The 16,607-nt window shown below is 39.8% G+C and overlaps 1 protein-coding gene across 9 annotated transcripts in view; it reads left to right on the forward strand.

Annotated features, from left to right (window-relative positions):
- Positions 1-16,607, forward strand: part of NEDD4L (NEDD4 like E3 ubiquitin protein ligase) — a 328,902-nt gene that overhangs the window by 229,412 nt on the left and 82,883 nt on the right. For all 9 annotated transcript variants that reach the window (XM_067545456.1, XM_067545457.1, XM_067545460.1 and 6 more), the window contains one exon: positions 9,104-9,154. In XM_067545456.1, coding sequence (XP_067401557.1) covers positions 9,104-9,154 — 51 coding nt within the window. The remainder of the gene's footprint in view (positions 1-9,103; positions 9,155-16,607) is intronic.

Consider the following 16,607-nt stretch of genomic DNA (forward strand, 5'->3'; position numbering starts at 1 on the left):
CCACTCATGGATCAGGACCCCATTTTGCTATGCATTGTACAAACACAACAAAAGCAGTCCCTGCCCAAAGGAGTTTACAATCTAAGATCTACCCAAAGTGATAAGTCTTAATATTCACAAAGGATCATACTGCTTATATGGAGGTTTATATGTTCAAAGTATTGCATACACATTAATACTCAGAACACCTCAGTCTGAGAAAGAAGGTAAGTAGCATTATTTCAATTTAGATATGGGGAAACTGAGGGAGAAGGGGAAAGTGATTTGCTAAACTTAAACTGCAACTCAGTAGTAGAGCCAGGGTAGAACTCAGAATTTACTCATTCCTATAGACCACAGTACCTCTTCCCAGACAACCTGAGACTCCTCCAGGTGTTTTGCTGTAATTTTTTTTTTTTACCGAAAGCTGCAAATACCCAAAAGTAGTCATCTGTCCAGAGGAAGAGAGAGAATTGGGATTGGGGAAAAGTTAGATAGGGCTATCTGCAATTTATAGGAGCTACGGTGTGGTTCTCTTATCTGCTGTACAGGCTGTTCAAGAAAATCTCCCTTCTTCCCAAACAAGCATTTACAGTTTTCCTGTAGATAGCCCCAGTCCTGCAAAAGTAGACACAAGTATTGAACTTTAAGTGAGTAGCCCCACTGAAATCAGTGGGAGTATTCATGTGTTTAATGTTATATGCATCTGTACGTTTGCAGGACTGGGGGACAAAAGGTGTTAAATTCCCCAAAGCAAAAGATAGATAGATAGATTGGTTCTATGTCCGTCCGTCCATCCATTTTAGTGTGATAGTGTATTCATTAATTACCTGATTCAAAGGCCACTGAATCAGTGGACATTGGTCAGGCTTTAAATGTGAAGAACAGCTTGTGATTGCCTTTAATATTCTTTTTTTAATGAACCAACAGATTACTTCTATGCATCTTCTGGAACTTAGATTTTTGGTTATGGAATTTCTCTTATTTTGGGGTATTTTCTATTTTAATTGAAAAAGATGGTAAACTCTGAGGCAGGGACTACCTTTTCACTACACTGTCATCCAACCCTGTCCCTAATTAGGATGTAGAGGGGTTATTGTTGTACAAATGAAAAATATTTGTGAGGTAGAAGTAAAATTCTTAAGGGTTGTTATCATATAAAATATTAATTTAATACTAACTTAATAATGCTCTGCTATGATAAATATGTAAACTTGGCTTTAGAATGGCAGTATGCACTTCCTGGAATTCTGTGCATAGTGTGGTTATAAATAAGCACCAGGTTATTTGGGCAATCACCAGAGCTGATATCTGGTATCCGAAGCAATATGTTCCTTTTTTGTCTGGCAGAGAAATGATTTTTGATAAGTTTGTTAAATAGTTTATTAAAATGATTGGAAATTGTCCCTTGTAATAGATTAATGAATGGGAAGAATAAACCTAGCATGCTGACTGGCCAATAAGGGAAGTGGGGACACACTTGCACTGCTTCATGCTGTATATGGTATCAATTACCAAAGGTTCATTCCTTTGGAAATGTCAGTACCCAAGAATCTGTTCAGATCAAGCTGCAGGAATTCCTCGTGCTTAGATAAGATACTAAAATGAATGACTGATAAATACAGTATTATAACTATATTTTTAAAACTGGCTTTGAAACAAGCTCAAATAATTTTAAAGGCAAATTGGCAAGGTCCTTTTATTTATACAACTCTTAAAAACATAAAATCACTTCCCATATCAGTAGTTTCTTCCACCACCTCTCTATACTTTGCTGAGTTTTCAATGACCTGAAAGGGTCATAGCTGTTCTCTGCTTCCTTGTTTGTGTAGCTCTATCAATACTAATACCACATCTGGAGGAAGAGCATTTGTTTAGAGCCAGCAGTGTGTTTTTATGACAGATAAGATGTATATTTAGATTTCAGATAATACATCTTGCCAGATGATTTCTGGGGCATCCCTATTTTTGGCCTAAACTACTAGAGGCAGCATGCCTCTCAAATTATTATCAGATTACTTGTATAAATAATGGAAGAGGCAAAAAGAAACTCTCACCTGGAATGAAGGATGTAGTAATAGAGCAATGGTTCTCAACCTATTTACCAGTGTGGACCGCTGCTGTGTGTTATGTGGGCCACATCCACACAATATATATACTACTGGTATGGCCCTGAGGATGTCACATAGGCCGCAGCAGTGTGCTGTTTGGGCCAGGTTGAGCATCACTGTAATGGAGTGCTCCCTTCCCTGAAACCCTGTGGTCATCCCATTGGCGTTCCTTTGGGTCACCACTTATGGCGTTGAGAGTGAAGGGTTGAAAGGGAGTGAATTAGGAGTCTATCCCCTGCTGAGCCTGCAGATTTCCAATTAAATGTCAGTTTAAAGTAGCACGAACTTCCCTGGTACCTTACAAGGCTCCTGCTACTGCATAGCTGCAGAAACAAATGCAGAAGCAGTACAATTCCTAGATTCTAGCCTTCTGTGCAGAGACATGGGTCAAGTCCCAGGGATCAGTCAGATTCGTGGTCTTGCCTCAACCTCTACCTGTGTCCCTCTAAAATGAGGGGGCAATCACTTGCCCAACTCCGCTGCCTTGTTCTTAGTGTTTTCTCCACAGAAGAGAATCATTTAGTCTTGAGCTAATAAACCACAAAATTATAATAATGAACAATTTACAAATCGGATCAATTGTAAATCTGACCTGCAGTATGTATGTCCATTCCACCTCTGCGTGGGAAACGTGGTACAGCTCAGAATATGTGCTGCGTAGGTATGTTCCAGGGGAATATAATGGAATTAAGAGCAACCCATGTGGTTGAATCCATTAATAGGTGTGAAAGCATTGTTGAAGGTACTGTCACTAAATTGGCTAGTTAATAAGGAAGCAATTAGAACATTTGTCCAGTGTCTTAACTTTTCTTCTGCATTGGTTTGGGAAGAGTAGGGACAGTAGCTAGCCCAATTGTTAAAGCTGCTGTACATGTTTTCACAAAAGAGTACACTACAGTTTATGTTCTGCCTTTCATTATAAATTATCATTTGGGAAGAGCATATTGACTCTTCATTCATTTCCAGTGTGTTTTGTTTTATCACATTCAAAGCCATTTTATAGTCTCAGTAAGATACTCAACGCATGGTGTTCTGAAATAACACAGCATTGGAGGTAGAAGGAAAAGGCTAAAGAGGTGCAGTGTCTGGCTACACAGCAACATGTTTTTTGACTGATTTTTATTTCCTTCTTGGGAGGCCTCCTATTACACACAATCAGCTATAAGGAGTCAGCTCAGCACAAACACAAGTAGAAATTTGAGCCACCTCTTGCATTTGTACAGTTAATGTGTTAAATGTTGGGCTGGGAAGTGACAGTATTTGAGAAGAAGGGAAGTGATAGTATATCAGGTGAATTCATCTTGTCACTGAGATTTAGACTAATTTACAAACAGGACTTTAGAACAGTTCCTGGTATTATGGCAGCAGAATTGTAAAAGTGACAGACTATTAATTGCTTAAATAGTTTAGAGCCTTGATTTCCAAGCAGTTTTAAAAATATATAAATGATTTAAACAAGTCCCATTCCATCCAGTATGCAAATATAGCTGGAAATGCTATTGCCATGCCTAATAAAAATGAAAGTATATTAATGATGCTTTTCTGCTTTAAAAATGGTTTTTGGTGAGAGCTTGCTGCAATGCTAGTCTTTACCGAGATCTCAAGAGGGCAGTCTTGGAACACGTTTTCTTTTCAGTCTCAAGGCCAACTCCTCTCATTTTCTCTAATGTAGTTAACTTCTATATGCTTCTCTCTCTCTCTCTCTGGCTCCTAAAATACTGTGGGCTTGCCTAAAGTTTAGTTCATGGCAAACTGAGATGTGAATGTAGCCTGCCATACATAATGGTCTATGTGGACTCTGCTGATGTGCACTAACAGTTTGTTAATGAACTTTTAGCTACCCTACTTTGAAACAAGAAAAGATAGCGTGCACTAACAAATTGTTACTGCACGTCAGTGGGGTCCTCATAGGCAGTTAACATGCGGCCCACCACCGTGGGATAGATTCACATTCCAGCTTGCTGTGAACTAAACCGTTACGTAGACAAACCCTGTATCTGTAAACTGATTAGTAAAAGAGTGCTTTGAAGCCATTGTGCAAATTATAAGTCACTCTTTAAACTACAAGTATTAATGGTTGGTTTGACTGCAATACATATTGTATAGTTTGAGTGTTACTGGTGGCCACACATTCTTTGATTTTTTTTTTTTGGTTTTTTTTTTTCATATTGGAAGCATCATTCAGTATAGGAAAGATCAGACAGATAATGTGAACTTTTCTATAAGAGCCTGGAAAGGTTTCCTTTATTCTCTGGACTACTTAATAGTAGAATCCTGTATGATTACAGAAATTATTTATGGGTTTATTTATGCTGCTTTGAACTATCTGGATTTCTCCATCCATTCTCCACTTTTATTACTACACATCAAATGTAAACACCCTGTGGGTCTTTCTTTCTCCCCCCCCCCCTTTTTTTTTTTTTTTTTTTTTGCGGGGTGGGGTGTGTGGTTTGTACTACTATACTTCAAGATGAAGTTTGTGGCATCTCAGGATTAAGATACTTAAAGATTTGAACTCAGCATTCTGGGAATTGGGAGGGAATGGGGGATGTTCTGTGTGAGATTTTAGTATGGCAGATGATATAATCAGCAATAACTGAGGAGGTAAATTGGCAGCATTTTACCACCTTAAAAATAACCACAGGAAATGTGAACACTTAGAGTGAGATTATGTTGATTCAATTTAAAGTCATAGCAAGCATCATTTTCACTTCAGTTGATATTCTTCCTTTATAAGATGTTTTCAATACATTCTGCATAGTACATCTAAAAGAGGAATGCTGGTTTTGAGATTAAGGCACAGAACTAGGAGTCAAGTAATCTCTTTTCTATCCCTGATTCTCTCACAAACTTCCTGGGTGACCTTTTGCAAGAAATTCAACCTGCCTCAGTTTCCCTCAGTAAAATAGCTATAATAGTGTTGGGGCTCAATTCCTTAATACTTGATATTCTTTTGATGGAATGCACTACAGAAATGCTTTCAGCTAGGTTAATGTGATTTAATCTGCCATGTGATGCATATATTGCAGTAGTGTAACTTCAAAGAGCTATTTGAACTTGCTCTGCTAAGTAGAACAGGCTCTAAAGTGAATGTGTCTAACGATTGAAGATCAATTTAATTTTTAAGAAGTTTCTCTAACACTGCACATGGACAGTTTAATATGAGTGAAAGTTTTATTCTATTCACATCACAGTGGAAAAAATATTTAGACGTGCTTTCACATCTGTGGAGCTCAAAACGACTTAGAAAAGTAGTGGAAGACAATGGGAAACAGATGCAGAAATGCTAATAATTTGTCCAAAGTTACAGAAATCAGTAGCAGAGCTAGAAATAAAATACAAGTTTCATGATTTAGTCATTCTGTGTCCTACCCACTGGACCAGACTATCTTGCCACTGAATCACAATGCCTTTTTAATATAGTTTAGAGTTATCCTAGCTTGTTAAAATTGCACATTCACTCAGATAGTCTGTTTGTTACTTCATTGGTTCTGGCAGCACGGCCATGTTTTGAAATCTTGCTCTGTTAACCAGCATATTCAATAGTCACTTGTAGAGCACCTGTTTAGGCCTGTTGGCTTTATCCAGTTCTTGTTCTATACTTGACAAACTATTGACATTCTAGCTGAGTTGGTTTTTCCGGTTTATTTTTATAATCACCTTTACTTTAACTGTGTCCTTGATATGCACATTGTAAACAGAAATGGGGAGCCTTATGGTTTTAATTTTAGCTCAGAGATGTTCTGTCATCTTTGTTGGAAATTGCAAGTGGAACGGGAATATTTAAACTCTGTAAGCTTACAGTTGGAAGTTCATTACTACATGTAAGATGCCAAAAAACATGAATACTTTTTAATGGGCTTTTAAAAAGTATAGTAATTGGGATAGTAGTGGGTTTCAAAAATCTGAGTTTAAAAATGCCATTTTGTGAACAGAACAGTCATAAAGCTAAATGAAGGTATTTTGGAGGATGAGCTGGCTCTGGAGATTGATAATTGGACACCAAAATCTCTCATCTAGGTCATCTGTTCAGTTTTCATTGATCAGAGAAGTGAGAGTACCAAGGTTGTTTAACTTATTTCTGAATCTAATTCTCTGTGCTATCCAGTCAGTTATGAAATAGTTTATTTTGTGCTGACACGCTATATTTTTTGTGGTGATACATTTTGTTCTTTACTTTCTCTGTTCTGAATGCATAGTATGTCTCTAATAATAGAAGCATGAAATTATGATATTTGCAGCCAGACAGAAGGAGTTCAGTGAGGAGGCTGCCTCCTCACTGATCTCCGGTCTCCTTGGCTGCAGCAGGGAAACCGCATGTGTCCTGTAGCCTTGTGCGCTGCATCTGGGTCCTTAGGCAGTGGCTCCCTTCTGCAGTCAAGGGGTAGGGAGATCAGTGCTCCCCTCCCTCTGGCCCCAGCAGGGACCCCAGCACCTGTGAACCTAGGCGAAGTGCTTTGCCGTGCTCCCTGCTACAGACGGGGAGGGGAGTGCTGATCTCCCATCCCCTTGGCTGCAGCAAGGAGACTGCACTGGTCTTTTAGCCCCGTGGAAACGCACTCTGCTTGCGTCCTTAGGCAATGGCTCCCTTCTGCAGTCAACAGGAAGGGGAGCTGCAGGCCACTTTGAAAGCCCCGGCGGGCCACTTTTGGCCCCTGGGCCACAGGTTGGGAACCACTGCACTAGCAGACCTTAAATTTTTTTTTAAAAAGCAGGAAATTCAGTGTTGTTTTTCTTGTCCTTATTGTAATATTGCTTTTTTGAGTTGTCCTTGGTTTGCTTTTTTAATACTAATATAACACTAAAATGAATTGCATTCATATTGCAGGGAACTACTATTGACATTATAATTGTGAATGCAAGTTGATAGAACAACTTTTGCTGGAAAACACTTTCCCCTCTGTTGGTGCTATAAGAAGCATATAGGTGCTTTGTACTTGTTAAGCTATTGCAGTTGCAATTGTCCCCCAATAAAGGAATCCAAACAGCTGACAATTTAGCAAAGTTTCTGTCCTAGAAGGAGATGGTTGCTATTGAATCACAGCATTTTATTTATTGTATATCATTATTAGGCCAGTGAAAACATTGGGATGCTTGGCTTTTCAGCCATCTTTGTACTAAATGCTTTACAGCACAATTAGAAAGATGTGGTCCCTCCCCCAAAGAGTTTACAATTTCCTTTAGATGTAACCTATCAATCAAGGCAGTGGAGTGAAAGGATGACCACAGTTTTAAGACATGTATATTTTTGAAGACTCGAATATTGTTTTGTTTTTATTTGTAATAGTGGTGAAGGTTTGTGAATAAAGAATCAAGTACTTCAAACACTGGGGTGAAAAGTATTCTTTCGAGCATTCCATACAGTGACTATAAAAATATACATCACCTTGTTCCATTGTTCACTCAATATATCAGCTGTATAGAGTACAAGATTGTTGTTGGAACTGCAAGGGATCCATAATAAATTATTCAATCCAAGTAGAGTGAAAACATGCCCTGAAAGAGGGCTCAACCAGAATATAAATCCAGAACCCCTTGTATTCTGTGTGTTATGTTAAACAATGAGCCTATGTCTCTGCATAAATCAGGATGATCAGAAAAGTAAATTCAAAGCCTGAGGCTCCTGGCACAATAAATAAAGTGCATTTCATAGGTCCTGATCTCTATCGTAAAGCATGCTGTTTTCCCAAGAACCACTAACTAATTGCAGTGTAGTTACCACATCTTAGGCAGACTTTACCTGTGAGGTCCTATCAAAGAGCTTGTTTACACACAATATTTATATTGCTTTAACTATGTCTGTTTAGAAACCAGTATAGTTAAAGCAGTATAATTCGCTTATCTGGGCAATAATATAGAAATAAGCTCCGCTGATAGTAACACCTTTATACTGGGGAAGCTGTATCCATGTACTTGAACTATATCTGTTTCTAAACCGATGTAGTTCAAGATACAAACGTTCTGTGTAGACTAGCTATAACATGCAGTGTGTCTCATCAGAAGGGGAATTGAAAGGTTAATCAAAAGGCTCCAGGTAGGATGAATCACTATATCTCATGAGGTAAATACTTTACAGAATTGAGAACAACCTGGTACTTGTTCTTTAAAATATTGTGGTATTTTTTTTTTTTTTTTTAATTTTCTTTTGGTAGACCATTAATATGCAAGTTTTTAATATGGGAGTAAATTGTTTAAATTTCATCCGCATCTAGCCTGAGTGGCTGGCTTAGTTGGAGAGGAGCAGCACTTTATATGTAGATGAGGCTCTTTAGTGTAAAAGAAGAGGCTGTGTATGACATTTTGAAGTGAACATACCTGGTAGGGATATTAAAGTGTAACCGTTTAAATGGTAACCAGCTATTTAAACATTTTATACAGCTGATTGATTACCGTTTAAACTAGGGGAAGGGGAACGGTAGCTGGAATCAGCTCCCTGCCAGCGAGAGCAGCTGGGCAGCTCTGGCTGGCGGGGAAATCTGGAGCCCAGCGCAGGGGGGAGGGGACAAGCGCAGCTGGGCTTGTCCCCCCTTCCCCCCCGCAAGCCTCTCGCTAGCAAGGGCTGCCCAGCTGCAGCTAGCTCCCCTCCCCCCCCCCAGCATTTAAATGGTCTATTTTTAGACCATTTAAACAGTTTTTTAATTAAACTAATTTTTACATCCCTTCTGGATAGTAACATATTTGTGTTTTTAAATGCCCATGTGATCTGCAATATGCATATGCAATATGCCAGAGTCGCAGTGGAATACATGGGATTGTACTTGTAAGAATTTTTGATAGGTTGGAGAGCCTTTTGGAGGGACATAATAGAAATACAGTAAATATTTTTCTGATGTACAGGAAGCAGACCTGCCAAGTAGGGATGGGTGGGGTAGAATCCAGGCTTGGTAAAATTGTAGTATAGTACAGAGTTATGTCTGGCTCCATTGTGACCTGACTTCTGTTTACCATTTTTCCTCTTCCTGTTGGTTTAAAAATTAACAAATAAACATTTTTTTCCTTTGTTTTATTAACAGACTAGAGACGACTTCCTGGGTCAAGTGGACGTGCCACTTAATCATTTACCGGTAAGAAATGTTTATATGTTCATACGTAATGGATCCCAAATTGACCATGAGCCAACAATATGATGCGGTTATGAAAAAGGCTAATATCATTCTGAGGTGTGGAACTGATAAGTCTGCGAATATGTTAAGGTCTTTTGTGATCAATTGTTCTCTATATCTGCTGAAGGTAGGACAAGAAGGAATAAGCTTAATCTGCAGCAAGGGAAATATAAGTTTGATATTAGGAAGAAGCTTTCTAATTTTACGGATAGTTAAATACTAGAATAGGTTACAACTGAGGGAGGTTGTAGAAGCCTGCCACTGGAGGTTTTTAAGAACAAGTTAACACTTGTTAGCGACAAACACCAGTTAGCGATGTTTGGTTTACTTGGTCCTGTCTCAGCATGTGAGGATGGACTAGATAACCTTTTGAGGTCCCTTCCAGCCCTGCGTTTCTATGATTCTGTACTCTGCCTTGTCAAGGCCTTGTATGAGAAACTTTCATATAAAAGTTATACAGTCTTTTCTCTCTACAGAAGGTGTAATCCAGTCTCTTTACAGCCACCATTGCTGCAGCAGCATTAGTAGCTATCAGGAGAGTATGAGGCACAACAAACTAAGGAAAAGTTCAGGCCCCCACCCCCACAATTACAGCAGCTTGAAGAAGTTTTTCTCCTTGGACTTGTTGGGACTGGAGACAGAATAGACAGAAACTCTGCCACCAGGGAGCTCATTTTTTCATTCCTCCTTATCCAGTCTGTCCTCCATTTCTGTTGCATCTTCCTTAGATCAACCCCAACCATTCTGTGTCAAATGGTGATGGAAATGTTAGTCCAGGGTCTGGTTTCTTCTCACTTAACTACTGTAATATCCTTCCAATGGTCCACTGGCTTCTTTTGATACTGTGCCCTCTGTTTGGAACAGTTTTCCTTCTTGTGAGCCTAGCAAACTCAATCTCCTCCAAACCTTTCCTTAAAAATCACTATTTTTACTTTGCTTTCCATTGCTGACCTACCCCAGCTCCACTGTTCCTAGGCTTGTGTTTAATCCTATAATTGTATGAGTTGTCTGTCTAAGATTGTATACTATTTGGGGCATGGGCTGTATTCCTCTATGCCTGGAAAATGCTTAGTGTGTTTTGGGGACTACTTCAATCCTACTAATAGCAGTAGCCGTAGGTTGGGGTATGAGAACAGGGCTGTGTTCCTGGGGGTTAAAATGGTTCCAGTGGAACCGGGCCTATAAAGGGACCCACTTTTTTTTTTTTTTTTTTTTTTAAACTCTTTTCTTCCATCATGGGGCCCTAACCGTATCCATTTTGTGCCCCAAATGGTGTTTGCAGAGGTCACATTTAATGCTTTGCAGATGTCATTGATAGTCATACCAAAACAGGGGGCCTTTCTGGAGATGGGGTTACAGTGAGATTCATTGGAGTTGGGGATCTCTCTGGGAATTGGGGGCACTGTGAAATTCAGGAGGATAGGGATTCTTTCAGATATGGGAAGGTCTGTCTGCAGATAGGGAGCTGGGGGTGCGTGCAGTGATACTCACTGGGATTGGGAGTCTCGAGGGTTTGCGGGGTTTCTGTGGGAACACAGGGCTGGTGGTGCAGTGAGGTTCAGACGGGTTGCCATCTCTTTGTGGTTGGGGCACAATAGGATTTGGTGGGTGTGGAGTCTCTCTGGGGTTGGGGGTGTAGTGACAGTGAGAATTCAGGAGAGGGGCCCTGAGTTGTTGAGGCCTGCTCCAGGGCTGCTGTCTCTGCCCTTTCATTGCTGCTTCTCATTGCCCAACTTTATTCCCTCTTTGCTGGCCAAGGTTGGAGCCTGTCCCTATCAGATGTTGGGTGGCTGGTGTGGGAGAATCCATGCCCCCTATGGCATCTTCTGGTCCCTCCACAACTTCTAGGCTGCACCATCTCCACCCAGAGCTGCTACCTCTTCTGCTCCCTGGATTGCTGCCGCTCCCATCTCTGAGCTTTGCTTCGCTTTGCTTCCCCATGGATGCAGGCATTGCCTGCTTCCTGTTTGCTGATGGGTGGGCCAGTGAGTGGGCAATACCTGTCCATGGCAGGGTGAAACGGAGCCAGGGGAGCTGTGTGAGGCAGCAGCTTTGGAAGAAGCTCTGTGCAGGCCTCAGTGACCCTTCTCAAGGTTCAAAAAAATGTTGGGGAGTCTGCTACCCCCCTCCCCACTTCAAGCAAAGGTGATAGCTCTGAGTTTCACAGACAGATTAGTTAAATCTTTCACCAGCTACCATAGTCAGTCCAAACCTAGCAATTAGTTTGTGAAGAGCTTGAGGGATGAATTCTTATGGTCAACTGTGTTTTGCAACATATAAATATCCACAAACACAAGAGGGATGTTCACAAGCTGCAGCAGGCCCTAGACCCGTGAAAAAGATCTGAAAAGTTTGAATCTACAAAGTTGCATGAAATGCGCAAAGTTCAACCATGTTCCAGATGAATCTGCAGATGATTCTGCTGCTCTCTATTTTAAGCCTTCCTTAGCTAGTGAGGTTATAGAGTTGGGTTTGTCGGGTTTGTTGAGTGTCAGAGTGTCTGATTCTGGGCCCAGAAAGTTGCCCGCTGGATGTGGATGGTGAAAGTGATTCGATTATTGAAAGAGTGGGTCAGAATTTTGATTTTGATAAGACCGATTCAGCTACTTGGCTCCACGTTACAGATTCTATTCACCAGTTCTTGGTAGAAAACAGTCCCATTGTTAATTTAGAACAGGTTTTTTTGCCTAGAGAACGCAAAGGAGGGCAAGTATTAAAATCGTGATTCTTTATCAAATTTCTAATGGGGAATTATGCCAGTGAGATGTACAGTTGGAGTCTTGCCATCTTGTTCTCTTTTGATTCTTTGCTTTTCCAGCCCAATTCATCACCATCTTTTGTGAACCATAAAACTGCATTCACAAACTTTTTCCACTTTAGTATACAAGTTTGCTTTCAGGTATACCTTTGAACATTCCTGTTGGCAATCACCTGCTAGATGGAATTTGCAGAACAATCGAAAAGGGTTTCACAATTGATAAGGGTATATAAACCTGCTATCAGGTGCAGAAGAACATGTGGAGCAATATTTTATATCATCTTTTGCATATTTTGCAGAATTTAGGTTTGAGAGACTCAGATGAGAAATTAAATTGTCCTTGTTGTGCTAACTTTTGTGGTTTACTTGAAATGCTTGCAAGGTGTTGATAGTGTGTTGGAAGATGATGTGTAAGTTATTAAGGCCACTACTGCAAAGCTGAGGTAATTATCACACCAAATTCAAAAGGAATTTATAGGTAGGATCGCAAGAAAGGTATGGCAGACTCTTTTTGATGAGCTTAGGAAAGCTAAATACTTCTCTATTATGTTTGATTGAACTCTAGACCTTTGCTGAATGGAGCAAATGCATCAGGTGTTAAGGTGTTGTAGAAAAAGAGAGTGAAGGTTGTGGAGAGCTTTATAGATTTTGTGAATATCCACACCAGAACAGGGGAGCGTATTAGAGAAACTGGGGAAAAAACGGTTAAGTTATGGCTGATTGCAGGGGACAAAGTTATGACAACCGAGCTAACGTGGCTACAGCATACAAAGGTGTTAAAAATTGAATTCAGCAGGTAAATCAGTACATGTCTTTCATCCCATGTGTTGCACACTCACTGAAACTGTTGGGGAAGCTGCTGCAGTGGTTCCTCAAGTTATGTTTTTTGGAATTGTTCAAAGATTGTATGCCCTGTTTTCCGCTTCTACTAGTCATTGGGATCTGCTGAAAAAGCATATTAGCATGAAATATCTTAAATCATGACAAGATGGTCAGCAAAAGTGGAGGGAATCAATCCCCGAAAAAATCAGGTTGAGAGTGTTTTTCATGCTTTAGACTAGGGGTTCTCAAACTGTTATTTCTGGGACCCCCTTTGAAAATATTTCAGGCTGTGACAACCTCCCACCCCCAAAAGTGACAGCCCCTCCCATGCCATTCCACTCCCTCTGCTATGCCATGCCATCTTTACTTCTGCACTGCTGCTGTGGGCGGCGCTGCTTTCGGAGCACCCGGCAAGCAGCTGGTGCTCTCCAGCCACCCACCTCTGAAGGGCTTTGGCTGGAAGATCATGACACCCCCTCCACTCCCCCGTAATAACCTCAGAACCCCTTGAGGGGTCTCGACCCCCAATTTGAGAACCCCTGCTTTAGACACAATCATGTCTTCACACAATCTTACGCTAGAACTTAAGTTGGAAGCTGATAGCTTGCAAACCAGAGCTTTCATTTGTGGTTTTGGCCAAAATACAATATACTATCTTATAAAAAATTAACATTGTGAGGAAAAAATTAGAGTCTGGATCTTGACATTCAAGTGGCTTGTAGTTTACTTGATGGCCTTCTAGATTGTTTATCAGAATTATGAGCTTCTAGGTTTGTTGCCTGTAAGAATGCTCCTGCTTTGCAAACTGAAACAGTAGAAATATTCATGTAGCTCCAAGAGAAACAATCTCAGAGAAGGAAAACAACGCGAAGTAAACTTGCAAAGGACCAAAACAAAAAACCAACCCATCAAATCCTGAAAAAGTTTTCAAAACCCATCTTAGACACAGTATTAACACAATTGGAGACTAGCATGCATATCTGTGATGGAGTCAGAAAAAGATTTGCTTTTTTGATGAATGGGAAACTAAGTCTCCGCAGTGAAAACCTAAAGAGGCATGCTTGAAACTTAGCAAGCATCAATCCAGAGGATTTAAACTCTTGAGAGTTTTGAAAACGAGGCTGAGCTCTTTGCCAGTGTTTGCAAGTGAATCTTTAAGGATGACTTGGAAACAAAGGTACCCATTGATCTTCTTAGCTCCACACATGAAAGGTCCTTAGATTTGAGTTTCCCTAACACAGAAACCACATGGCATATATTTTGCTGTCTTCCTGTAACCATGGCTGCTAATGAAAGCAAACTAAAATTAATCAAGTCCTCTCTAAGAACATCTATGGGACAGGGAAATTTAAGCGGGATGGAAGCTATTTCTATGGAGAACTAGGAAGCAAGGCAGATAGAGTGGGATGAGCTAATAGATTGCTTCAGAGAAGGCTAGGAAGATCCCTTTGTAAAAGTACTTTGTGGTGCATATTTCTTTTGTCATTTTTTGCTGCTGGTGGGGATGGGCAGATTTGAGTCTTTGAACCAGAGCTGGAACACACTTTGCACCTCACTGCATGAGAAGTGCTAAACAGCAGCTTTTGGGTTATTTTAGGAAGCCCTCATTCATGAAATTGGGCTTCTTTTGGAGTGACTTACCCAGAAAGGTCTTTTTGTGACTATTTTCTGTTACAGAAGAACTGCCCAAAAACTCTGTCATTCTGCTACAGGAATTAGGTGCAGAAAAGAGTAAATAAGGAAATCAGAATGATGAAAAATATATTTTTAAAGTGTATTTTTAAAAAAATGATTGGTTTTTGATTGTAGCAAATGACTAAAATAAATTATTTTATTCTTTTGAATTATTGCAGGAAAATCCTATCCAAATAACACCGAAGTAATACACAAATTTAGTAATGATATTCAGTATTATTTAGTATTGCTGACATATGAGTCAACATGTAATACTGTTGCAAAAAAAGTGATCATAATTCTGAGATGTATTAGCAGGGGTGTTGTAAGCGAGACTCAAGAAGTAATTCTTCCACTCTACTCAGCACTGATAAGCCCTCAGCTGGGGTATTGTGTCCAGTTCTGGTTGCCACACTTCTGGAAAAATGTGGACAAATTGCAGAAAGTCTAGAGAGAGCAACAAAAATGATTAAAGATCTAGAAAATATGACCTATGAGGAAAGATTGAAAAAACTGGGTTTGTTTAGTCTGGAAAAGAAAGAACTGAGGGAGGACATGATAAAGTCTTCAAGTATGAAAAAAATCATTATAAAGAGGAGAGTGATAAAATTGTTCTCCTTAACCACTGAGAACACGACAAGAAGTAATAGACTTAAATTGCACTAAGGAGATTTAGGTTAGACATTAGGAGACATTTCCTAACTGTAACAGTAGTTAAGCACTGGAACAAATTGCCTAGGGAGGATGTGGAATCTCCATCATTGGAGGTTTTTAAGAGTAGGTTAGACAAACACCTGTCAGGGATGATTTAGTCCTGCCTAAGAGCAGGGGACTGGACTAGATGACCTATCGAGGTCCCTTCCTGTCCTACATTTCTATAATGCTACGATTCTATTTTAGAAATAGTGAATAATAATGCAAAGTCTATACTAGCTGTGCAATCTAAAACATTCTCAATAAATAACCCATAGCTTTTAATATATTGTAATGTGGAATTACTACTGTTATGTAGTTAGAATGTTGTTGCCTAATTTTTTTTCATATTATGGTTCAATGAATAAAAGAAAACATTCCAGATTTTTTTAGAATTTAGCTCCAATATTAGGGATAGTGGTGCAAAGAAGCGCAAGTAAAGGAATCCACATGAGGAAAAGGGTGTGCTTTTTTGAGATTGCAGGTTTTAATGGTTTGAGAACCCCGCCCTGGTACTCACCTTCCAGTGGCATATGATGTTCATTTCAGGGTACGCTTTATGAAACATCAGCCCATCTAACTATACTGGTAACTGAATCTAGCTTTTATGGCACTTTTGTCCAGAACTGAATGTCAAGTCTCAAACTGAAAACAATGTAACTTTTCTGTCCTTGTGTTAGTACTTGGACTCTTTGACTAACTGTACACTGGCTAATAGGTGACCATTAACTGTAGCATCTGTGTAAGCTTCAGTTTTGCAGATTCATATTCCCAAAGCCACGGATAATCATATTGCTTACACTGACACAATATTCTTCCTTTTCCATTGATTATTATGAAATCATTTTGTAACTTGTTAGGGATAAGAGTTGTACTAGACCGATGAAAGTCATTCCAGAATAACCCATAAATCCTTGTGGAAAAATGACTTGAACTGTTGAATTGCTCTAAGGAAATCAGGTATTGTGTTCCATTCATTTCATTGTCAACAGTCACCTATTGTAACTGAAAGGCTTGTCTTGAAACTTAATTCTATAAAATACCTGTTGCCTATTTGTTTCCTTCCAGCCATCATAGGGCTGCATACAATTTCCACGCAGCAGGCTAAATTCAGACTTAAACTATATATACTTCCCCATTTAACCATGTAATCAAGGGTGGAGTTTGGCTCCTTTTAATTCTCATAGCATATTCAACTAGTTGATGTCATTGTGTCCCTTTTGGGAGGTTTTATAGCTCATTACTTTCATGAAAGCTGCCCTCTGTGCATTTGGAAATCTGCAGACTGGGAGCTTTTTCAAAATTCAGAAACTGGTGGACAAATGCCAAAAGTAATCCTGCCCCACTAAAGCCAATGGCAGAACTCCTGTTCACTTCAGTGAGGTCTGGATTTCACCCCTGATACTTTAAAAAAGGGCCTCATTTAGAGCTGGCTCTTTAAGAACACAGGCTGAGCAGGTGTCACAG

This window comes from Emydura macquarii, unplaced genomic scaffold (genome assembly GCF_026122565.2).
Source record: "Emydura macquarii macquarii isolate MOO-44397 ecotype Brisbane River unplaced genomic scaffold, CSIRO-AGI_Emac_v2 contig_1045, whole genome shotgun sequence".
NCBI lineage: Eukaryota > Metazoa > Chordata > Testudines > Chelidae > Emydura > Emydura macquarii.